Genomic DNA, 21879 nt, shown 5'->3' on the forward strand with positions numbered 1-21879 from the left:
AGATAAGAAACCCAACAAATCATGTTAGGCCTAGGACAAGTCCATGCTCAGCATAGCAGAGAGAGCTCTGCAGATGCAAGGGCAACTGTAAATAACCTTTCTGCCTTCCCTCTATGGACATTCAATCCTATGAGCTGCTCTAGCTTTGGGGGCCATTACATCGGTAAGGATCTCCCAGTGTGCTCTGGCCCTGTTTATTTCACACCTCTGTGTTTGTAGGCAGGATTCCTCTTCTACAAGGGTGTGGAGCTGAGGGTCTGGCTAACTCTCTCTTCAAAAGCATCTAACACCAAATGGTTAACAGTGACAAAAATGTGTTTTTTATATATACAATATAAAAGTTGCACTTGTGTTCTCTCTGGTGTGCAAATATGCCACCTATGCAGGAGCTGTTGTGAAAAGGAAGGGGTTCATCCACAGAGGAGTGGGTGATGGAAGTCTGCCTGTTGGCACTTTGGCTCCTGGGAATGGGGCACACTTACTGTACCCCTGAGTCATCCATGAACACAGACCTCTCAGACCTTTTTGCTTTTAAACACTGTTCTTTAGTGTCTCAATCACTCCACCAATACATTGTTTCCCAGCTTTCTGGCCCCTTCTCTAAAGGTTGGGGGTGTGTGTGTGTGATGGGTGCTGTGGTGTATTTACTCAAGGAGCTCCTCATGTTAGGCTCTCCTAGCCTTCTTTCTCTTCCTCCTTCCTTCTCGAACACTTCCTTCCTATGTTCTCTTTAAGCTTCCCTCCTGCTAATAGGCTGAGTAGTTCGGTAACTTCCTAACCCCTGCTACCCTAAGGTACAAGAGGGTGGCAAGGCTGTAAAATATCCCATTGTTTGTAGATGTCTGATGCACTCTGTGTGCCTAACTTTATGTGAGAAGCAGAGGTGAGCTTTTGAATCAAGTCCTGCATCTAAATCTTAACAGCCTATTTTCAGAAACTTTCTCTGCTGTGCTCAAATTGAAGCATGACTATTTAGACCAGGGATGGTACTTGTTTTTTTCTATATGCAAACAATATATTTCTTGTCATTGCCAGGATCTTAATGCCTATAAAAAACAAGGAATGGCATTGCTCTCCAAGATGGGAGAGTCTGTAAAATATGTCACAGGCGGTTATAAACTCAGAAGTCGACCGTTGGAGTTTGCAGCCATTGGAGACTACCTAGATACATTTGTTCTCAAGCTTGGAACCATTGATAGAATAGCACAGCGGATTATCAAGGAGGAACTAGGTAAGAACTCTGGATGTTTCATAGTGCAGATGTCTCGCACACCACAAGCTTTGTATGAGGCAGTACACTGGTGGTACTGCTGGACCTACCTGCATTCAGTGATTTTGGCCTATTTTTTTTAAAGTGGGTGCATCAAAAGGAGGATTCTGTAAAGACTCGTGTCATATTATGACAGTTGTATAATGCATATGAGTTGGGTACTTGTTAAGGTGCAAGCAAAAGAGGGTATTGTTGATTCCTAGTGTTTTAACTCTGTTGGATCGCCTTTAACCGTTAGAAGAGCAGGTTATTCTGTTTCTCAGCAATAGACAACAAAACAGAGTAGGATAAATAATGAAGAGAATTCATCTCTTGCAGTCCACCAAATTAAATATAATTGCTGACCCCAATGTCTAATTCCAGGATAAGACAGCTAGAATCTATAGACTTTAAGAAATCGCTACTCCAGTATACTCGTACTTGGTTGTCTCAGTCCTCTTTAACAGGACTAACTAGAGTCTATTACAAATCAGCTAAAATTCTCATTTTAGGCTGTGAAGGGAAATAAAGCTCACCCAAGCTCAGGGATCAGAAACCTTTGGCACGTGGCCTGCCAAGGTAAGCATCGCAGCAGGCCAGGCCAGTTTGTTTACCTGTTGCGTCCGCAGGTTCAGCTGATCGCGGCTCCCACAGGCCGCGATTTGCCATCCCAGGCCAGTGGGGGCTGTGAGAATCCATGTCCAGCACATCCCTTGGCCTGTGCAGTTTCCAACAGCCCCCATTGGGCTGGAGCAGCGAACTGCGGCCAGTGGGAGCTGCGATCGGCCAAACCTGCGAACAGGGCAGGTAAACCAGCCTGCCCCACCATGGTGCTTGGCACACGGCCCGCCAGGGTAAAGGTTGCCGATCCCTGCCCTAGCTCCTGCATAGGTTACATGTAGAAGCTCATGCAGTAGCTCTCGCCTGGCCTAATATTATAGGAGCAGTAAAACAGGAGGAATCCTACATACTTTGGTCCCCTTACACCTTGCTGTCACTAATACTATCCTGTCTTTATTACTGGAGTTCTTTACTACCAGTTCAGATCAGACATCTGGGCTTTGTGTGATTCTGTATTGCTGCTTTGAGGAAAGCAGCAATAATCTAATGCAAGCACTGATAAAACCTGACACCTCTGTCTGAAGAGGCTTGGTGGTAATGGGGATTAATATCCATTTTATGTTCACTGGGGAAGAAGGGTGCTTTGTGAAGTCTAGAGTTTTTCTGGTAAAATTTGCCTTACTTACCACTCCTCTGCATCTGGTTGCGTGCATCGATTGATGGTAGTGAGCTGATCAGCCCTTTGAAATGTTTGAGTGGAGTATGATGGTTAAATCAATGTCTCTGCTTTTTTAAACCAAATTGCCTAGAATGTCACTGTAGAACTGAAATTTGTTTCGTCTTAATGTCTCTTTCAGAATACCTGGTGGAACTGCGAGAATATGGACCAGTTTACTCCACCTGGGGTGGGTTAGAAATGGAGCTAGCAGAACCCCTGGAAGGAGTGTCTGCCTGTATCGGGAACTGCTGTACCGCTCTCGAGGAACTGAGTGATGACATGACAGAGGACTTCCTGCCTGTACTCAGAGAGTACATCCTGTACTCAGAGTCCATGAAGGTAACAGACCATTTGGCAGAATTCCACACTTGTTTAGAAGCTGGGAGTGGAATAAGCATAGAGAAACCTAGCCGTGAAGTGTCATCTCGTAGGGATTGTTTCTCCTAATAAAGATAAGCTTTTTATTCCTAGTGTTTTTAACCAGGATCAGACAAATGTTATGCATATAAAAATATTAAATTAGTTTCAGTATTTTTCTACCTAAACAGACGTAATGTGCATTCGATCTAAATTTAGAGTTGTTCTATTGGTAATGGCAATGTTCTTGTCTTTCAACATGCTGTGCTTTTTAGGAGTCAAACTTGAGTCTTGGAGAGCCGTATTTAAAACTGTTTGTTTGTATGAAAGCCCGATACTACCAAAACGTGTTACTAAAATCTGTGACTGTGATAAGCTCGACTCTGCATGGAACCTTCTTACAAATCTGTCTCCCTTGGTTGTCTAGCATTTAAATTCTGTGAACCAAAACAGTGACATAACTTTTAAGTAATGGTGTTCAATGACCTAGCTTTGGTGTGGCTTTTTTTCCCCTTACAAAACCAGGAACATCAGATATTTTGTGGTATGCCACATCTTGGATAGAATCCTAGCATACTACTTGGACATGGTACAAATAATTCCTCTGTCACAAATCTGCATACATGTTCTGTACAGAATGTGCCTCTTTAGTGAATAAGAGCATTGATGCAGTCTGTTCAATATGCAGGATCAGTTAATAGGCATTGTTTTTGTGCTTTAAATTATTCTGAAGTCTCACTTGGGATATTAAGGAGTTAATTGATACCCTCACTAAAACTCTGTCACGTGTTTGCATAAGTGTTAAACTCCTGCATTACAAGTACATTTCTTTCTGTTCAGATTTGAGGCATGTATTAGGTTTTTTGTTCAATGAAGCATGCAAAAATTAATTGGGTTAATCATGTTGAGTGCTGAAATTAATCACTCTGGTTTTGGCTTGTTTGAGTCTGGGGCAAGGCTTTACAGAACACAAGCAAACATAGATGGAGAGCGTGACACTTTCAAACATGGGGTGGAAGTAGAAGACGACAACGTCTTTTCTCGTCTAGAGAGAGCAGCTGTGGTGAGCCCTTAACAAGGCAATGATATGCTTATCCATTATGTGTTTCAGTTGCTGGTTCTGGAATTACAATCCTCCTTGAAAATGTTCTAAGTTCTAGGACTCTAGTGACTTTGTCCTCATAAAGACTGAATTTTAGTCCTTTTCCAACTTTTCCTTTTAAAAGTAAAACCTGTATGCAAGCTATCTAATGAAAGGTTTAATTACATCTGTTTGTCTGTTAGTTGGAGCACAATATTTTAGTACAACAAGGTGAAGGTCTGACTTCAAACCACAAAACCTTGGAAGAAAATTCCTTTCCTATTGAGTGGTGAATCTCTCACCCTCAAAGAGTTAGAAAGATGGTGGCGATTGTAATAGCAGTTTAAATACTTATTTTACACCCTGCTGTACATGAAGGCATGAGACCTCTTCCAAAGAGCTTGGTGTTTCTTCAGGTCAAAGTCAAGGATGGAAAAACCATCTGCAGATGGCAACTTCCTACTTCAAATAGCTTTGGCTGGGAGTGTCGTCATGCTCTGCTTATACCCAAAAGCAGGCACCAGTGTGTCATGATGGCATGTTTGGCTTCTCCACCGGACTGCTTCATGAGGCATGTAGGAGTGGGAAGCTAGTGATCACAGGAGAGGACTATTAAAGTATGAGAAACAAACTTTAAACTTTTTAGTCTTTGCACCGCTTATCTCAGAACCTCAAAGTTCCTTACAACTTCTGCACCTTTGTCCTTAATTTGAAGATAGTGGAACTTAGCCACAGAGAGGTTAGGCAACTGCCCAAGGTTAATCAGAGAGTTGGTGGGATTGTCAGGAATAGGGCCTGTCAAATGAAGTCCATCTCTTTCTATAAACACTAGTCTTCCACGTGCTAAAGCACCTTGCTTCCATGACTAAATATGTTCTGTTGTAACATGAAAATTTGTAGATAACTTGGTAGCCTTAGAGGTTTGTATTTTCTGTCTTAAATCTTATGATTAAATCCAAACTTTTAATTTTTTTAACCTGGTTTTGCTTCTCTTCGTCTTTGCCTCCTACATGGAACTCACTTGACAACCTTTTAAACTCCTATTAGTACCAAAGCAATCTTGCATCACAGCCATCCATATCTGGCTGAGAAGAGTGGGTCAGTCTCTCTTTGGAACTGCTCAGATCTTTTGTCTTGGATTGATGGACAGGGACTGCTGTCTAAAGTGAGAAATGCCACTGCACATGTGCAAAGCTCCAAGCTTAGAGGTTCTGTTAGCCCAGTGGTTCCCAAACTTTAACAACCTGTGAACCCGTCACTAAAATGTCAAGTCTCACGAACCCCCTCTTAAAATTAATATTTCCAGGGATTTTCTCCTTTGCCTGAGTATAAATTATAAAAAGTGATATTGGAAATACAGTTTGTTTTTATGACATGCTCATTGCACACTTATTAATTGTTTATCATTATAATATTTTAATTAGTTATGAAAATGGCAACACTGTTCCAAGATCTCACTTTTGTAGCTTGTATCACTTTGAGTAAGCCTCTTATAAGACAAGACTGTTATGTTTCATCAAGGAGTATCAGATATGAAATAGCAGGAAGGTATTTAAGAAGCCAGCTCAAAGAGTTGCTCCTATACAAGCATTCAGGTCTTGAGCAGTCCAGGCAAACAACTCGCATTATAACAAAGCTTAAACTTGTTCTTCATAATCGTTTTAAAAACAACACTAGCTGCCTATTTAATTTTAAAAACAGCAAAAAAAATCCACCTCTCTTTCTTTCCATTTCTTATAGGGAGTCTTGAAGTTTAAATCTCCTCAGTGTGATAGATATGCTTGCTTTGATCTGCTTAGCTCTTGGAAGTCCAGGGGCTCTGGGCTGCTGGCCCCGTGCTGCCTGTGGTCCCTAGGGACAGCTCTGTCTGCCATTCAGGAATTTTTTTCTTGAGAACCCCTTGTAACATTTCACGAACCCCAGTTTGGGAACCACTGTGTTAGCCTGATCATATCTAACAATTGAAAAGGAGACTTGCTACTAGGAATTGTAACAGAGTAGTAGGAGCATGTGAAAACATGACTATAACATAAACCTGGTGTATGTTTAACAATTGGTCTTAGAGAACTAGAACTAGTTGTTTGACACAAGACCTCAAAGATCTGGAGAGGAATGAGGATGTTTAGAAGGCTTGTATTTAAAACAGTTGCCATATTTGGAATGTCCCAGCAGTGACTGAACAATCATGGTATAAAGCTCTTCTCGTAAATAGAAGCAGCTAACCTGCCTTGATTTCTGATTGCAGATATGCTGTATTCCATGGGGAAGTGCATGTGAAGGGTAAGAAACCCTGTAATTTATGCTGACTGCTATTAAAATGCTGGGATTAGACAGAGGCATATTGGCAGCATTAGTACATGCTGTCCCCAACTGTGTGCTTGGGTATTGGGTAAATGGCATAGCTCTAAAATGGCATTATAAATATTTAAAGTACCTGATGGTTTTTTAAAAAAAAAAATCCATGATTGAGGTGGGATAAACAGATCTGTCATTGGAATGAGTGTTTTGGAAAGACCTTCTCTAGGATGTCTGAACAGTTGTTGCAAAAGACAACTGTTTCCTGCTACCTCTTTCCCTCTCTTGAGCACCAACTTGTTTGTGAACCTCCTAGGGTGTGCTCTGGACTAAGCAGAAAGCCACATATAGGTCTGGAAACTGTGGACCAAGGTAAAGAATATTATTTCAGTACGTAAAAACATTTGAAAGATCTTCTAGAGGGGGAAGGGACCTATGCCAGCATTGCCTTCTATCCTTTGAGGATGGCCTAGCACAGGACGAGAAGTCAATTTGGGTTATGTTCCCAAATCTGTCACTGATGTGCTGTGTGCCTTGAGCAAGTCTCTGAGCTGCAAGTGCCTCAGTTTCCCCACCTTTATTTAATAAGGTCCCTATTTCACCGGAATGTTGTGCAAATAAGTGTGGTGTACTCTCGGATCCTTGGCTGGAAGGTGGTCCAGAAGTGTCATATAGTAAATTCCCAGCAACTGTATAAAGAATGCTAAGTATTTTGGGCCATAGCTGAGAACAAATAACATGGAGATGCTGGAAAAATTCCTCCTTCTCCTGTACATTTATTTGGTGGGATTCTTTGCATTTTTTTCTTCATCTGCTGGAAAAATATTAACTGGCACCCAGACCTGCGCATTCAGTTAGCATATGATTCTGAATACATTGTCTCTCTTTTCTGCCCCTCCTTCACCCCCGAAGTATCAGTACTCTCCAATCACTTGTCCTGTGAATCTGCTTTGCTGATACAGTGCCTCTTAATCACTGGACCTTGCTGGTACAGGTCCAACTTACTCTACTGGTTCCAAACATCTGCACCCATGGTGGGTGCTGGCCACTTACTACAAGGCAACTATTAATGTAAAAAAAATCCTCAGTAAGATTACTTTCTCCCAATATCCCTTTTGTATGTGAGCGGAAATACCTGTTAAATACCAGTCATGCTTTTGGGGCACTACAAATCTCAAACAACTGCAGGGAAAAATTCCACCTAGTCTCGTATTGAGAACTGATGTCTCATTTTGCTGCAGGCAAATGGAGCTAATAACATGCTTAACTTTAGAAACTGGAACTAAAGGGTTTTTGATGTATCAAACATTCTCTCCTTTATTGCCCCCTGTGTCCTGGGGGAGATTGTGTGGTATCCTCTCTGGAGTAGAGATATTGTCCTCCTTTGTCATGCTCAATTCTGAGTATGTGCTTGGCATTTAAAAGAAGTATAGTCCTGGAGGTTACAGTACTGGGACGGTAGTCTTTAGGAACATGAATCCTCCTCCGCTATGCTTCAAACTGAAAAAAACAGACTCTGGTAATAGTGGCTGGTTGATTCTTCATGTTTCTTAGTCTCCCGGGGCATCAATTACTCCCCTCCCAAGCAAAAATTTTTACAAGTCATTGCCCAGTATGGATATCATGTTTAATACAGCAAGCAACAGCTACCATAGACAAAGACAAAACTACTTCTCTATGACAAACCTCTATGTAATTGGTTACTCCCTAGTCCTGTTAATATTGTAACTATCCTTACTGGATATCTTGTACTGGTTGTAAAGTAAAATTAGCTGTTTTCTAACTTTTTATTCTCCTTATTCAGTGAGGGCTAGTCAGTTAGAAAGCATGAACTTTAGTCATTCAAAAATTGAATGTTTCATGTACAAAAGTGGGAACCTTTTTCACCATCACATAATGCAAAAACAAGGGAGAGGAGAATTTTGTCTAAAATTGACCTTTAATCTTAGACTCAGCATGGAAATTCATTTCAAAAGGATTTTGAGCAAGCTATGAGTGGGCGGGCTGTAGTAGAAGTTCATAGCTTTAGGAGCAATGTTGCCTACCAACTCGTTCCTTCCCTTGTTGCTTGGGCACCTCAGAAAGCTTTACAAACTAACCCTCTCAGTGTTAATGTTTATCCTTGTCACCCTTTCCTTCTTCAGGAGAAGATCAGTGACTTGCCAAAGGTCACAATGAAGTCATTCGTAAAGCTTGGAGTTTTGACTTTGTCTGTAATCAACAGCTACAGACGTCATCTGACAACTGCTCTCAGGCTAAAGTGTTCAGCCTTGAGTACTTTTTAATTTTTATTCAAAAGCTTCTTCATAGACTCCTGTAAAACAGGAATGGCCTCTGAAAGGCAGACCTGTGACTTTAATGGCACTTCAGTTGCTGAATCTAGTCTGCAACTATTGTGGGGTGAGGAGGAAGGGGGAGTCAAAATTTCGTACATTTTCAGTCTTATGATTTCTTTTTTCTTTCCTAGAATGTACTAAAGAAAAGAGACCAAGTTCAAGCAGAGTATGAAGCAAAATTGGAAGCTGTAGCTTTGAAAAAAGAAGACCGCCCCAAGGTTAGCATTTGAAACCACTTCATAAAACTAGTGACATATTTGTCATTCAGTCCCTCTCAGCTGAACACTCTCTGGAGAAAGAGATGATTTTTATGTTTCTAGATCTGTGTTCAGTCTCATGCCTTTGCAAAAAACAAAAACAAAAAACACAACAACCAGTGTACGGCAGAGCAATTTCTTGTCATATAGCTGCAAGCTGGCTTTAGAAGGCGAGCCAAGGAGAATGCGTTAACAGCCAAATTCAGTGTAGAAAGGAGTAAGAGTAAGGGGAAGATGAGTTGAGTTAGAAATACTTTATAGCTACAGATATACCACTGCAGCAAATGGAATTCCTGGGCTGTTCCACATGCGTGACGCTTTGTCCCTCTGTAACGCCTAGCTGCTGTAGCTCTGATCCGAAGCCAGTGGAAAGACTCCCATTGATTTCAGTGGACTTCAGATCAGGCCCTTTAAGAACAAATGATCTTTCTTATGTTAGTGAGGTGCATCCCTTGCTGCCTTCAGGACAAGTTGCTTCCTAGTCTCGATGTAAAACCCAACCAAGATTAGCTACTATTTGGTATTGCTTTACCTGCTTGCTACACGTACAGATACCTAACGGTGGAAACAGATGCACACATAACAAGCAGGTAAAATGAGGGTGACCAGATGGCACATGTGAAAAATCAGGACAGGAGATGGGGGCATTATCAGTGCCTGTAGAAGAAAAAGCCCCAAATATCAAGACCGTCCCTCTAAAATCGGGACATCTGGTCATCCTAGGTAAAATCAACTCCAAATAGTAATCAGTCTTTCTTGGGTTTTTTGCATTGAGACCATGCAGCAGCTTGGCATAACCTGCATAGCATTTCTGTGTGATAACATAATGCTTCCTACAAGTTGTATTTTGTGAATTATGGCAGCGACGTCCGTCATGAGCATAATACATTTAATGTCTCCTTCCCAATCTACTCATGCTTTTGACTTTTTTCGTCCCTCGATCTTCTCCCGCAGTCTCTTTCTGCCTCTGAATCTTGAGGAGCAGAAACTGAAGAAACTTAAATGAGGGATCTTGAGTTAAGAACTTTACATAATTATCCCTCACTATTCTAAATTTTAATTGAAGGACCTCATTAGCACTTGGCTGGGAAACATTGATTCAGGGTGGCTTCCTCCAACTTCAGTGTTCCTCCCTGTGCCTAGGGTTTGCAGCCCATTTAGTGGATGGAGTGCCCGTAGTTGCTGCTTTAACACAAACAGTTCTTACTTTATGTTGGACACAAATGTGTCCTTCAGGAGAAAAACAGCCACTTCCACTTATGCTATATAGGATTTGAGACATTCAGTGCTGAAGAGTTTAATACAGCATTATGTGTTTTTAGTAGCTATTTTCATTATCTTGGCCCTTTCGTGTTTTCCAAAATAGCAAAGTTTTGCTTCCCTTTAAATGGTGACCGCTTACAAATTTAACTTAACTTTCCAGCTAGACCTCTGCAAAAGCCTTCCAACACAATGAGATCATCCTAGTTTGTTTCCTTAAGCACTCAAGTACAGGTGAGCAAATGGACATTCTAACATTTTCTGTTCAAATAATGCTGCCACTGCTTCCTAGAACCTGGGACAAGTTGGAAGTTTTTTAAAATAGTTAAATCTTCTAAACCTTTTAAACAATTTTAAAATGAAAAAGCTGATTAGCGATCACTGCTATACTAGGCAAGGTTATCATTTGATCTCTGGCTTTGTCTTGCTTTCACTGAACTTTTTTAGCTGTTTGCATGGTCTAATGCAGGTGTTCTCAAACTGGGGGTGGGGACTCCCTCAGGGGGTTGCAAGGTTACTACATGGGGGGTCATGAGTTGTCAGCCCCCACCCCAGACCCAGCTTTGCACCCAGTATTTATAATATTGTTAAATATATTAAAAAGTGTTTTTTAATTTATATGTGGGGGTCACACTCAGGCTTATGTGAAAGGGGTCATCAGTACAAAAAGAATCACTGGTCTAATGGAATGTAGAAACCAAACAAAAAACAGGCCAGAAGAACTGGACTTTGCAGTGAGTTGCCACATTGCAGTTGTACTATTCTGTTTGTTTTTGGATCTGTTGAAGTTAATATGTCAACAATATAATTCTGTCAAAAATCTTTCTGGTGGTCTAGCAGAAGTTTATTTGCTGGTGATTAAGAAGGATCCAGGAAATATTTTCTCTCCTTCACCACTGGAGGGCATTCTAGGATTTGCTGTACTTCATAACCTGACTTGATTCCCAACAGACTCTTGAGTCCGTGTCCAAATTCTAACAGCAGTTTGCCTTGATAAGTCTTTTTTTAATTATTTAAGCTCGACAAGTGTGTATATATATCATATCAGATTCTGTGATTAAAATAATTCTAGTGTTTAAGCCAGCAGATACTAAATCAGGATATACTTTGCTTAACTTCAGATTGTCCTCATATGTATCCAGTATAATTGTATTTGGTGTGGCAGTCCATTTGCTATCTCTGCAGTGTTTTGCCTTCAGCAGTTGCAGGTATAGAAGGACCCCTCCCATTCTCTCCTAATTTGGTCCTGGGTTTCGGTATTAGAAACACTGTATGTATCGAAATCTCTTATTACTGATGTAATGGAAGTAAAATAATAAACTCTTAACTAAAGGGACTCAATGAGCACTAAGCACCAATTGTGGCATCTGACTTTGTCCCAAAGCTTAGAGGCACAACGAATCTATGGGAACAGTAAATAGTCTGATTATACAGGACTTCTGGTTGAATTCAAAAAAGCAGACTTGAGTTCTTTCACATATTATTGGCAATGTAAACTGAATTGCACATAGTCAAAGTAAACCCTTAAGAAGGAAATGCAAATTCCCATCCTTGAGTAGCTCGCAATGGGTAATTCCAGGGATTGGCAACCTTTCAGAAGTGCTGTGCCGGATCTTCATTTATTCACTGTAATTTAAGGTTTCACATGCCAGTAATACATTTTAATGTTTTCAGAAGGTCTGTTTCTGTAAGTCTATAATATATAACTAAACTATTGTATGTAAAGTAAATAAGGTTTTTAAAATGTTTAAGAAGCTTCATTTAAAATTAAAATGCAGAGCCCCCCGGACCAGTGGTCAGGACCCGGGCAGTGTGAGTGCCACTGAAAATCAGCTTGCGTGCCACCTTTGGCACCCGTGCCATAGGTTGCCTACCCCTGGGTTAATCCCTAATCGATGATCATATGTGCATGGGATTTTTAGCCTTAATTCTGATTTTTTTTGTTTTCTATCTCTTAAGGACTAAACCTCCTGCCAAATTCATTACACGTTAATGAGGTGCACTATAGAAAGCTAGACAAAATCATCGGTGTCCATTGCTGCATAAATGGAATTCTAGACATGGTACCAATTCTTCAGCCAAAGTCCTCAGGTTACAGAGAGTATGTGGGGTAGGGATTTATTCATACAATTTCCATTAGTGCTTAAATCATCTTGACTATCTAATGAAGAATATCAACTGTATTTTTGATCACTCAAGTGGATACATGCTTCCACTTTCCTCATTCCACATATACTTAATGTCAGAGTTTGTCACAGCAGCACATTTCTTCTTTCCCTGTGATGGTATCTCTGCTGCCAGAATTAAAAGGCTTAAATCAATAGTTGGTTGAATTACCTCATTTTTAGGTTAATGAAAATTTAAAATACTGAAGCTCTACTCCCATCTTAGAACAAGATTACTGAAAGCAGATGCATGTAAAAATTAATTCACAGCTGTGTCAGTTGGCTTCCTTGCAGTTGGTTAAAATATTCAGGGGCCAAAAGGACACGGGGTAATTTAAGCCCCAAATTGGACCCAGTTTTATTCTCTTGCATTCACAAATTCAGAGAACATTTTGGTGGCTTTTGCCTGCCCTGGCTGTATATTCAAGTTACTGTCCTCTACTGGACACTCACCCTTCTTGCCTGGTCTTCACGAGATGGAGTCTGTCTTCCAGGCTAACCACCTCAGCTCCCATTGACTTCAACAGGAGCTGCAGGTGTTTGGTAACTCTGGAAAACCAAGGGTCCTGCTGAAATAAACAGAAGTTGACTTCAGTGGGGCCAGATGTACCTGGAAAAATTATACACTGGTCCATTTATCTCATCCCCATCCATAATATCTACCAACCTACAGTTAATGGAGAACAGCTTTTCGGTCAGCCCACAGAGGTTATGGCTATGATCCCTGATGTAGAGCACGCATGGCTTAGCTGGTGACCTTCGGTGTGTCCTTGCCACCAGGGATTTGTTATGGGACAGGGATTCTGAACCTCTGGGTTGCAAGACCCCCTAGAGGAAGGGGCTGGTGGTAGGCTCATCAACAGGTGTTTCAGTGGAGTTTTGACAACTCTCCCTATTTCTCCTTTTCATTTAGGGGAAAAATATGTGTGTACAGCCCTTATGGTTTCCGAGATCCCTGCCTGAATCTATGGGCAGCCTGAAATAAAAGCTCTCAGAGGCGTTAATTGTCACACCAACCTCCGTCACAGCGATGTCCATTCAGTGGCAATGGAGTTCGACTTTTTTCCTAGTATGCCTTGAAATTTGGTCAATGTTGTGTCGTCTCTGTCTTGGGTCTGCCTACAGCTGCATCTTGCCCTTCTTTCAGGGATGTTAATCGTGTTTCACAGTATGCTCCTTGCACTGTTCAGGGAGCGAGGTGGCAGGCTTGTATCTTCCACTCTTCTTCCCCCTTTGTATCTGTCCCTCTGGTGGGCTCAGACCCACGCACGCATCAAAATGCTTGTTAGTTATTGTGATAGCTCCAAGGCGTTCTCAGTAGCTGGCAGAGAATTCTGGGGTTTGTATATGGCCACTAAAAGAGAGAAGCACTGAAGCAAGGATTATTGTTACAAAAGAAATCCACTGAATTCCCCCAAAAACATGTGGGTTCACAAAATCAGAAGCCTGTTTTACTAAATGGCAACACTATAATCATGGAAGTCCTCCAAGAGTCAGACTTGCTATTGCTGTGAACAGTGAAATCTGACAAGCCACATGTAACTGGGGATACACTGATTGTGCCCTGTCTTAAATGTTCTGTTGGGATCTGCCAATCAAATAGAAATAGACAGTCTCTGCACCAACAGTTCCTCTTCCAAGTTCAAGTGTGGCTTTCATGTAGCAAAGTTCTGAATCCCATGCCTGAGCTCAGAACACATGAGATCTCCTTGCTGACGTATCTCTGCTCTTGCAGAATATTTCACTGACCAGCACTGGCTTGCTCTGAATGCTTCTCTCCAGGGAGGGACTGAATATGATGTGGATTCTCAACAAAAGGGGTACAAACAAGTGTAATGGGCTTGCAGCTGTCCTACCTTGCTGATATTGCTAAATGGGCAGGGCTGCCTTGGGATATGGAAAAGGCTGAGAACCAGTTATAGGGACTTGTAAAAGTGCTCCTGAACCGTGTTGAAAGAGCTAAATCTCAGGGGGCTTGTGAGCATTACTCAGGCTATGTCTGTGCTGCGAAGTTGTGTAACAAAACTTTTTTTGTCTTTCATGAATACTTAAATGTTGCTGCTGCAAGTGGCAGTGTGAATGCGGCATTGTCGGCAGGAAAAAGCTAACGCCGCTCGCGGGGCTGGAAGTATCTTGTTGGCAAAAGCGTAGGCGCCAACTCCATGGGTGCTCAGGGGCTGGAACACCCCGAGGGAAAAATTAGTGGATGTTAAGCACCCACCGGCAGCCAAGCTAAAAGCTGCCTGGTGTACACAAGTCTTCAGTGTTTGAGAAGCAAAGTATGCTCCCCCTCTGCCCCACCTCTTTTCCCCAGAGGGGAAGCTGAAATGGGCTGTGATCTGCCCTTGGCCAGAGGGGGATGTCACTGTCAGATGTGGTCTAAGCACAAGATTGGGAAACAGGAACTCAGTGGAGTTCTAATCTTAGCTCTGTCAGCAGGCAAGCATTCTACCTCCGCGACCTCACAATAACTAGCGTTCCTAGGCTCAGTGAATTCCGATAAGGAAAGCATTCCTTGTAATCTTCCAGAGGGGTTCAAACAGGTGACAAACATTTTGAAGTAACAGAAAATGCAATGTCTCCTTTGCTACTTAGAACGTAAGTGAGGGCTAGAAAATAAACACTTACAGGGCAGATGTAGATACTGTGCTTTCTTGCCCTGTGCTTATCAAAATACAGCACTACTTGATTGTAGGGTGGGTTAGACATTGCATACTGATAAAACTCATTTTCTTGATCAAATATTTAAACGTGTACAAAGAATTCCAACTTGGAGCAGGAGCTGGTTGCAGAAATTATTTGCTGGACCGTCTCTACATGGGAGCTTGCCCTGGCTTATAAACCTACCTTTTACAAATGAATGTAGTCAAATCAGTACAAGTCAGTATGTAGACAAGACCATTGGTAGTAGATTTTAAAGTGTTGCTTGATACTAAAATCCTAAAAAATCATGATTACTAAGTGGCTTTTATATTGATCCATAAATGGTAGACATAGTTCAACAGTAAAACTGAGCCATTGGAATTCAGCTGAGTTGGTGCAGAATTAAGTTTCCCTTTCCTTGCAGCTCTGTCTCCTGTTCAGAAGGGGCATGGTTCTCCCTCGAGTATCAAACTCCTGGCAGTTACCAGTTTAGAGGAAGCTGACAGATGTGAACCTCCTAAGATAGAAGTGTATCTTCCTGTAGGGACCAAAATGAACCTTGTTGTTGGGACAGTATTTCTGTTTTGGTGTCCTGAATATTGTACTCTGGAATGGTCATGGCTTATACTACACACCTTCAGGTGGGCTCTGCAGAAGTGCCCAGTGTTTGGTTAATGGCTCTCACTGAAGTTAATGGTAAGATTCCCATTGCCTGCAGAGAACAGAGTTGGCCTAGCCAGCAATGAGTACTTTGAGAACTCTAGCCTTTGTCCCTTTATTAGTTGGCTAGTTGCCTAGTGATCAGGTTGATGAGAGGCTGCTCTTCAGAGGAGCTGAGCACCCACATCTTCATTTGACTTCATTCAGAGTTTCCATCTCCTCTGAAAATTGGGCCTTTTGGCCCTTGTTCTGCCAGTTGTTGAAGTGATTAGCAACTTAGGAGATATTTTCTATCTAGCTGCCCTAGGTGTTTCTAATGTGCCTACTGCTGTAGCTGGCTTTTCTGGCTATCTGCCCTCTTCATTTCTGCATGCAGAGCCAGATTTGTTGGGAGTGGTGTGCACCCAAGTCACTGCAATCCGTGATGCAAAGAATTTCCAATGTAATTTATGCTTGTTTTTTTAGTGCTGTTCCTGGGATCAGTGGACCTTTAATGCAGATAGTGGAACCTGGAATGTTAAGGTCTTCACTTAAAATGCGCATTGGCACAGCTGCAGCACTTTAATGAAGACGCACTCCCATCGGGGTTGTTAATCCAGATCCGCAAGAGGCAGTAGCTATGTCAGCAGGAGAGCTTCTCCCGTCGACCCAGCTCTGTCTACGCCCTGGAGCGACCTAGTTATACCAACCTAAGCGCCAGTGTAGATTTTTCACATGCCTGAGATGTAGGTATATCAAAATAATTCTGTAGTGTAGGCCTGCCCTCGGTCTCTTGTATATGTACAGTTTGTTCCAGACTTGTGCCTTGTCTGGCCCTCAACTTCTGCCTTCGTAACTGCACATTGGATGTGCTACAGAGCAGCCTACTTGTAACTGTACCTCTTAATCCACTGGTCACTAAGCAGATAGTATGTGTGTACCCAGAATTCTTAGTTGCTGCTTATGGATATAGGCAGGAATACCGTACATCTGGACTGCTCATCTGGAGCTACATTAGTATGTGTAGCCTCAAGGTATTAAAAGGAATATTTAAACAGACAATCCTTTTTTGAGAGAGATCTTCAGATTTTGTATGGAGGTATCAGACATGGAAAATCAAGGGGGTGGCTTACCCTATATAAAGAACTAACATTGCTGAGAAATAAGGTTGATCTCTTTTCAAGGAATTTTTCTCATGAGGCTTAAGTGCTGTTTATTTTACTTGTGTCAAATTCCCCTAGAACTTGCTGTCTATTGATGCTGTGTACGCAGGTGCTTGCAGGGGCCCCATCTCTGCCCTCTGTCCTTTGTGCTAGGTGCGGAACAGACAAAGTTCCTGCCCCAAAGATCGTACGGTCAGACACTCGAGAGAAGGTAGAGGAAAGGAAGCACTGTCACCATTGCCCAGATGGAGAGCTGAGGGACAGTCTTGCCCGAGGCCACAGTCAGTCTGTGGCAGAGCCAGAAATTGAACCCAGATGTCCAGAGTTCTAGTCTCTAGGGCTTAAAGCACAAGACCATCTTTCCATTCACTGTAGCTTGACTAAGCTTCCCTTGGCCTAGCTTTGTGCCTGGCAGCAACTAAAGCTTAGGGAGTGTGGAGACATGCAAAGCAACCTACGGTTTCCCAAACTACTCTGGATGGAGTAAATTTGGGTGCAAGTGAGGATTTGGCTCTACTTGTTGCTTTTTTCTTCTGCTCCTTTCAGTAACTAAAAATGTCGTGTGTGTGTGAGAGAGAGAAGGTAAGGAAGTGGAAGGATGAAGTGACACTAATATATTTTTATTCATAATTTTTTACCTATTTAACATGGTCTGGATAATTCAAATTTATTAAATGAAGGGACACACATGATTGGGTGGGAAGGGGACCATTATTCCAAATAGTCATTATCTTGCTGAAAAATCTGCTTCTTGCTTCAGGTGCCAGCAGATGTTGAAAAATGTCAGGACCGAGTAGAATGCTTCAATGCTGACCTGAAAGCCGACATGGAGAGATGGCAGAACAACAAGCGCCAAGATTTTAGGCAGCTGCTTATGGGAATGGCCGATAAAAACATCCAATACTACGAGAAGGTATTGCCCTGAGCAGCAGCCGCAGTGGATGGTCTCATACAAATCACTTTGAGTGACTTACAGTCTGGTGGCTTTCCAAAATTGCAAACCCTGCATTGCAGTAAAGAACTAGCGCTCAGTGTGAGGACTTCACACCAGGTGTTTAAGGTTTTTAGGTTAGCTGCCGAATCAGTAAAGGCTTTTGATCAGCCTGTGGCTTCAACAGAAAGTTTCCAGTATTACCACTTCATTATGGCTTGAGCTGTAAATCATTAGACAGTGGCTAAATGTAATGGGGCAGTGGAGTTACACAAGGGAAGGAGTTAATCCAGTAATTGACGTTTTCTACCTGATGGAGATTTTTTTCACCATCCCTTATGTTTTGCCCCCTTTTTGTCTGAACCTGATGCTGCTAGACTTGTCTGATGACAAGCAGGAGCATGCGTACCAGGTGCTGCCCCTGCCGCCAGGTTAACTTGGTCCTACATATACTTACTGTTAAGCTTATTAGAGTAAGGAAGGAGTCTGTCCCCCCTCCTGCTTCCGACTTTCACTGAGTCACTGGAGCAAGAGCCAAATATGCTACATGGTCCTATGGGAGAATTCCTTATATGTTAAGGAAATGGAGGTTGGGGAATAACAATCTTAATTTTACCCTTGTGCATCATGATTAACTTCTGGCTACTTGATGTACTGTTTCTGAAATCCAATATTCTTTTTCTCTGCAGCCTATGCTGCATGTGTAGCATAATTTGCCACAGTAGATGGTCTCTTGTTATATAATGTCATTGATTCATCCTCCATATTATGAGATTACTATAAGGTGAATGTGGGTGCACAGCTTTTTGAAAAATCACACTCGAGTAGTTACCAATAGTCACTGTTAAACTGGAATGATGTATCTAGCACAGTCTGTCCTGAGTCCGGGACTAGTCAACACTTTAATCAGTGACTTGGATAATGGAGTGAAGAGTACATTTAAAATTTGTGGCTTTCACTAAACTCGAAGATATTGCAAGCACGTGAGGACAGGATTAGAATTCAAAGAGATGTTGATAAATTGGAGACTTAGGGTATGTCTACACTACGGGATTAGTCCTATTTTTACATAAACGGGTTTTGTAAAACAGATTGTATAAAGTTGAGTGCCCGTGGCCACACTAAGCACATTAATTCGGCGGTGTGCGTCCATGTACCAAGGCTAGCGTCAATTTCTGGAGCGTTGCACTGTGGCTAGCTATCCCATAGTTCCCGCAGTCTCCCCCGCCCATTGGAATTCTGGGTTGAGATCCCAATGCATGATGGCGCAAAAACAATGTCGCGGGTGATTCTGGGTAAATGTCATCACCCATTCCTTCCTCCGTGAAAGCAACGGCAGACAATCATTTCGCGTCCTTTTTCCCTGGATTGCCCTGGCAGATGCCATAGCATGGAAACCATGGAACCTGTTTTGCCTTTTGTCACTGTCACCGTATGTGTACTGGATGCCGCTGACAGAGGCGGTGATGCAGTGCTACACAGCAGCATTCATTTGCCATTGCAAGGTAGCGGAGACGGTTACCAGTCATTCTGTACCATCTGCTGCTGTCATGGGTGCTCCTGGCTGGCCTTAGCTGAGGTCGGCCGGGGGCACAAAGACAAAAATGGGAATGACCTCCCAGGTCATTCCCTCCTTTATGTTGTACCTAAAAATAGTCAGTCCTGCCTAAGAATATGGGCAAGTGTACTAGAGAACCAGTGTACCAGAGAGCACAGCCGCTCCGTGTCAGATCCCACAGAAATGATGAGCTGCATGCCATTCACTAGGGGTGCCCCTGCAACAACCCCACCCATTGATTCCCTTCTCCCCAACCTTTCTGGGCTACCGTGGCAGTGTCCCCCCCTATTTGTGTGATGAAGTAATAAAGAATGCCAGAATAAGAAACACTGACTTGTTAGTGAGATAAAATGAGGGGGAGGTAGCCTCCAGCACCTATGATAGTCCAGGCAGGACATTAAATGGTAGCAGGGAGAGGAGCCAGCATCCTGCTGCTATGATAGTCCGGAGGACGAACTTTTCTTTACACATGAAAGGGAGGGGGCTGATGGAGCTCAGCCCCCAGTTGCCTATGATGAGGATGGTTACCAGCCATTCTGTCCCATCTACTGGAATGATCTGGAGTCATTCCTATTTTTACCCAGGTGCCCCCGGCCCCAGCCTCACTAAGGCCAGCCAGGAGCACTCACGGGCTGATGAAGACGATGGATAGCAGTCATATTGTACCATCTGCCACGGGGAGGGGATAGATACTGCCTCTTCACTGCGCAGCATCGCGTCTACCAGCAGCATGCAGTAGACATAGGGTGACACATAAAAGTCAAGAAATGATTTTTTTTCCCTTTTCTTTTCACGGTGGAGGAGGGGGGGATAAATTGATGACATATACCCTGAAACACCTGGACAAGGTGTTGACCCTACAGGCATTGGGCGCTCAGCCAAGAATGCAAATGCTTTTCGGGGACTGTGGGATAGCTGGAGCCTCAGTACCCCCTCCTTCCTCCATGAGCGTCCATTTGATTCTTTGGCTTTCCGTTACGCTTGTCACACAGCACTGTGCTGTGGACTCTGTATCATAGCCTGGAGACTTTTTCAAGCTTTGGCATTTCGTCTTCTGTAACGGAGCTCTGATAGAACAGATTTGTCTCCCCATACAGCGATCAGATCCAGTATCTCCTGTAGGCCCATGCTGGAGCTCTTTTGGATTTGGGACTGCATGGCCACCCGTGCTGATCAGAGCTCCACGCTGGCAAACAGGAAATGAAATTCAAAAGTTCACGGGCTTTCCCTGTTTACTTGGCCAATGCATCCATTTTGGAATTGCTGTCCAGAGCAGTCACAATGGTGCACTGTGGGATACTGGCCGAGCCAATACCGGTCGATTTGTGCGCACACTAACCCTAATCCGATATGGTAATATTGATTTCAGCGCTACTCCTCTCATCGGAGGAGTACAGAAACCGGTTTAAAGAGCCCTTTATATCGATATAAAGGGCCTCGTAGTGTGGACAGGTACAGTGTTAAATCGGTTTAACACTGCTAAAATCGGTTTAAATGCATAGTGTAGACCAGGCCTTCGTCTGTAATCAAGATGAAAGTCAGTAAAGACAACAAACTACTTTGCTTAGGAAGGAAAAATCAAATGCACAAACACAAAATGGGAGATAACTGGGTAGGCTGCTGAAATGAATCTGGGTGTTGTAATGTATCACAAATTGAATATGATACAGTTTTAAAACAGGCGACTATCATTCTGGTGCATATTAACAGGCACGTCATATGTAAGACATGGGCGATAACTGTCCTGCTCTTCTTGGCACTGTTGAGGCCTAAGCTGGAATATTGTATCTGGTTCTGGGTGCCACGCTATAAGAAAGATATGACCAACAGGAAAGAATTCAGAGGACAGCACCAAAAATTATAAAGTTTAGAAAACTTCATTTCTGAGGAAAGGTTTTAAAGAAAACTGGCATGAGATAGGACAGAGAGAGGACACACACCTTCAAATATGTGAAGTGCTGTTATAAAGAGGATGGTGATCGCTTGTTCTCCATGTCCACTTAAAGGTAGGACAAGAAGTAAACGGTTTAATCTGCAGCAAGGGAGATTTGGATTAGATATCAGAAAAAACACTTTCTTACCCTAAAGATAGTTGAACGGGTTGTGGAATTCCTGTGTTCAGAGGCTTTAAAGAACAAGTTAGACCAACACCTGTCAGGGATGGTCTAGGTATACTGGGTCCTGTCTCATCACAGAGGCCTGGACTAGATGACCACTCGAGGTCGCTTTCAGACCTGCATTTCTATGGTTCTTCACTATTTATTATTTGTGTTACTGTAGCACATACGAGCTCTTACAATATCCATCGTTCTTTACTTCATTCACTGCCCATCTTAGCAGTTGTGCCTTATGAGAGCACAAAAAAAGTATGAGAATAGCCTGTAGTATCTAAATGTTTGTTTAAATGCCATTGTAATCTAGATGCATGAGGAGGGCAAAGTTAGTTTTGGCACTTCTTGATTCGAAAGCTGAGCCCCAGAGCCTGAAGGAAGTTTTTTAGTAGCATTTCCTAGGTTTGCTTTAAAGGAAAATGATTCTATTGTCCAGCACTATTTAACTAGGCCCTACTCGAATGCCGTGTTCTGGGCAAGGTGTGCTACTGAAAGTGGGAGTTGCTGACAGGTGTGCCTGAATGAGTATTTGGGTCTAAGTAACCATAAAAATAA

The 21879-nt window shown here is 42.6% G+C and overlaps 1 protein-coding gene across 2 annotated transcripts in view; it reads left to right on the forward strand.

The window, feature by feature from the left end:
- SNX30 (sorting nexin family member 30) overlaps positions 1-21879 on the forward strand; it is a 67461-nt gene that overhangs the window by 37893 nt on the left and 7689 nt on the right. The window contains exons 5-8 of one of the 2 annotated variants that reach the window (XM_032763584.2): positions 1036-1231; positions 2668-2867; positions 8729-8815; positions 17485-17637. In XM_032763584.2, the coding sequence (XP_032619475.1) occupies positions 1036-1231; positions 2668-2867; positions 8729-8815; positions 17485-17637 (636 nt within the window). The remainder of the gene's footprint in view (positions 1-1035; positions 1232-2667; positions 2868-8728; positions 8816-17484; positions 17638-21879) is intronic. The other variant, XM_032763585.2, reaches the window with a different exon arrangement.

This window comes from Chelonoidis abingdonii, chromosome 6 (genome assembly GCF_003597395.2).
Source record: "Chelonoidis abingdonii isolate Lonesome George chromosome 6, CheloAbing_2.0, whole genome shotgun sequence".
Taxonomy (NCBI): domain Eukaryota; kingdom Metazoa; phylum Chordata; order Testudines; family Testudinidae; genus Chelonoidis; species Chelonoidis abingdonii.